This window comes from Myotis lucifugus, unplaced genomic scaffold (assembly GCF_000147115.1).
Source record: "Myotis lucifugus unplaced genomic scaffold, Myoluc2.0 scaffold_17, whole genome shotgun sequence".
NCBI classification, from domain to species: Eukaryota; Metazoa; Chordata; class Mammalia; order Chiroptera; family Vespertilionidae; genus Myotis; species Myotis lucifugus.
The window spans coordinates 10,077,971-10,081,489 of record NW_005871065.1 but is presented as its reverse complement, the minus strand read 5'-3'; the positions used below and the strand labels follow the sequence as shown (position 1 = coordinate 10,081,489).

At 37.4% G+C, this 3,519-nt stretch overlaps 1 protein-coding gene across 1 annotated transcript in view; it reads right to left on the bottom strand.

The window, feature by feature from the left end:
• The window catches only part of RGS20 (regulator of G protein signaling 20), a 44,944-nt gene extending 42,101 nt beyond the window's left edge, over positions 1-2,843 (bottom strand). Inside the window, exon 1 of the mRNA XM_023750970.1 lies at positions 2,679-2,843. Coding sequence (XP_023606738.1) covers positions 2,679-2,843 — 165 coding nt within the window. The remainder of the gene's footprint in view (positions 1-2,678) is intronic.
• Positions 2,844-3,519: the final 676 nt, after the last annotated feature.

Below are 3,519 nucleotides of genomic sequence, written 5' to 3'. Positions count from 1 at the left end.
GTCTTTCCCAATATATTGTAAGTCTGTAGAGAGGGAGGAGCATATTTTTCTCTTTCTCAAAACCTAGGCCAAGATTCTGCAGATAGTGAGAACTCAATGATATTCGTAGAATCAAAATGAACAGAGTTCTGCCAAGCTTACATTTGCTAGAAGAGGGATATGCTCATTTATATGTTGCATCTGAACTCAGATGCAACATAAAAGTATTTTTTGTTTTATTTTTTTAAATATATTTTTTATTTTATTTTGTTTTTTTAAAATATATTTTTATTGATTTCAGAGACGAAGGGAGAGGAAGAGAGAGATACAAACATCAATGATGAGAGGGAATCATTGATTGGCTGCCTCCTGCATGTTGGACCGAGCCCGCAACCCAGACATGTGCCCTTGACGGGAATCAAACCTGGGACCCTTTGGTCCACAGGCCGACGCTCTATCCACTGAGTAAAAACCAGCCAGGCATAAAAATATTTTTTAAAGGCAAAACTGAGTGGAGAGGCCAGTAGCATCCTGACCGCTCCCACCTGCGGTGTACAGGTTGGAAGCTGTTTACTTGGGGTACTGAGGTCAGGATGGCAGCTCAAATTGCCCAGTGCTAGTGCCAGCAGTATGGTTGGTTCCAGGACGCTGTGGGAAGGCATACTGCTGATTCTTTTTTTAAATTATTTATTTATTTATTTATTTATTTATTTATTTATTTATTGTCTAAAGTTTTAGATAAGTCTCCTTTCTCCCCGATTGACCCCCTCCCCTCAGCCATTCCCACGCCAGGCAAGCCCCCACCACCCCAGTGTCTGTGTCCATTGGTTATGCTAATAGGCATGCATACAAGTCCTTTGGTTGCTCTCTAACCCACCACCTCCCCTGCCATTTGTCTCTGGATCTATTTTTGTTCATCAAATTATGTTGATCATTATACCTCACATGTGAGTGAGGTCATGTGATATTTATCTTTCTCCGACTGGCTTATTTTGCTTAGCATAATGCTCTCCATGCTGTTGCAAATGGTAAACGTTCCTTCTTTTTTATAGCAGCGTAGTATTTCATCGTGTAGATGTACCACAGTTTTTTAATCCACTCATCTGCTGATGGGCACTTAGGTTGATTCCAAATCTTAGCTATTGTAAATTGTGCTTCGATGAACATATATACTGCTGATTCTTAAATACTTTCCCAATCCATTTGCCCATGATTCCACTTAAGCATATCCCTCAAGACAGTTAGAAGTTTGAAATTATATGTGTCCACATATTTTTACATACTAGTATACATGTACACACTCATAACATATGTACCCTGTTGCTGTCTGTTTCCTCAGAGTAGCCTCCAAATTCTACCTTAAGAACTTCTGCCCAGGATATCCCATTTCATTCTAGTTTCCTGAAGACCTTGTGCTTAGGGACAATAGGGGTGTGTGGATATTCATATGTTATTTGTTCACATATGTCTGAAAGCTCAGAAGCACAGGTCAGTACAGTTCTAGAGAAAAATCTTCCTAATGATTATAAAAAACTTTTATTCTTCTTATGAAAATTAAAATAACATGGAAGGAAAAGGGCAGATCCAGAGAATTAAATAAAGAGTTTTCAAATAAGTGATTCTTATTAGGGTATGAGCCATGATACAGGGACAGATAAGTTTTTTAGTGTTACAGTTATTTGGACAGGTTTGCTGTAGTATGATTTTGCAGCACTTAATTCTGAGCTCTGCTCATTATTTGTTAGACATTAACACATGCCCATCTCCTACCATACCAAGTAAACGTTTAAGAGATAATTCCATTAATAGTGAAGAGGATTTACAGATTTACTAGTAATCGGTACTTTCTGCAAAGATACATACCACACTAAGCAGGAAAATTGTCTCTTTTGGGGGGAAACAATGTTATCTAGTGGTAGAAATTCATTCTTAGGGAATTCTCTTTTTGAAATTGTGATTTTAAGAAAAACATCCTTTTGCTCCTTAATGTTCTTTTTTTTAAAAAAACACATACCTTACTTTATTTTTTAATTTTTAATCTTTTAAATTGATTTCAGAGAGGAAGGGAGAGGGAGAGAGAGATAGAAACATCAATAATGAGAGAAAATCATTGATCCGCTGCCTCCTGCATGCCCGCCACTGGGGATCGATCCTGTAACCCAGGCATGTGCCCTTGGCTGGAATCGAACCTGGGACTCTTCAATTTGCAGGCCAACGTTCTATCCACAGAGCCAAACCAGCTAGGGCCTTAATGTTCTTTTGTTCCTTCTTTAGTATACTAATTTTTTTCTCTAGCAATTTTTGTAGGAAGCAGTTTATAATTTTTCTTGTATTACTATATGAGATATAACCTTTATATCAGAGAAAAACATTCAATGGTTAATAGCAATAGACATAAAAATTTGTTAAAGTATTCTGCTTTTTAAAAACATTATCTCCAGAAACAAACAAACAAACAAAACATAAAGAGTCATTTGTCTTGGTAAAGGGCAGTTGTTTAGGTTGGAGAAAATTGCACAGATCAGGTAATTATTATCAAGGTTCTTAGGGTTTCTCTTGAAAAATCTGAAAACAATTTTGATATAACATCAATAAGATAAAGTGAGCAATGGCTCTAAAACTTGCTTAGGTTTTATATTCCTTATCGATAAACTCTTTCCTTGTCAAGAAAGGATTATGGATTGAGGAGATTGTCTTACCTTGATATCATAAGCAGCCTCGGTGGCCCCTTCTTTTTCTGTGGTTTGGTAAATTTTTGCATTATATGCCTCAGCCCTCTGCAGGGGCAGAAATTGCTTCCACATGGATGGCCTGCGGAAATGTTTCTGGAGGCATTCTTGGTTATCTTGGGAAAGCTTGGTCATGGTTTTACAATAAAGGCTCCAAATGAGTCCTGTAGCCTGATTTCAACAACACCAGCCAAGGTCCCCTCTATTTCTCTTCATTTGGCTAATGCTGAGCTCTCTCTCAGTCCCCTGGGGACTGCCCCGGAAAGTTACACAAATCCAAGCAAAAGGATTATCTGTTTTATGGATCAGCAGCTTATCCACTGATCTGTAGTGTTCTATTTCAGGTAGGGCCTCCTATTTTGAATGTCTAGGTATGTTAGCACTGCCCTCTACAGGTAGTAATGTATTATTAATTAAAATTTAATCCTAAATAAAAAACTGAAATGATCCAAGTGATATATAGCTTAGTATATAACGATAAAGGAAATAGATTGCTTGGCAGAATTCTGTACTAGGAGTGTGTGGTAAGGAATAGTACTTGGCAATCTTGGGCTATGCGATTGAGGGGCGGATGGTCCCCCTAATCTATTTAGGTTTCTTAAAACATCATTTTAGTACCAGTTAGGTTTGTGGCTAGAAATGTATGCTAAACTCATACCCAAACTTAAGGCCAGGAATTATCACTCTTTATATTTGTCATGTAGAATTAGTTAAAATGAATTTCATATGAGGTAAGCAGTCATCTAATGATTTAAGGTAAAATTTGGCTTGTAACATCATATTTTGTATTTGTACTCAATGGGCAAAAGCA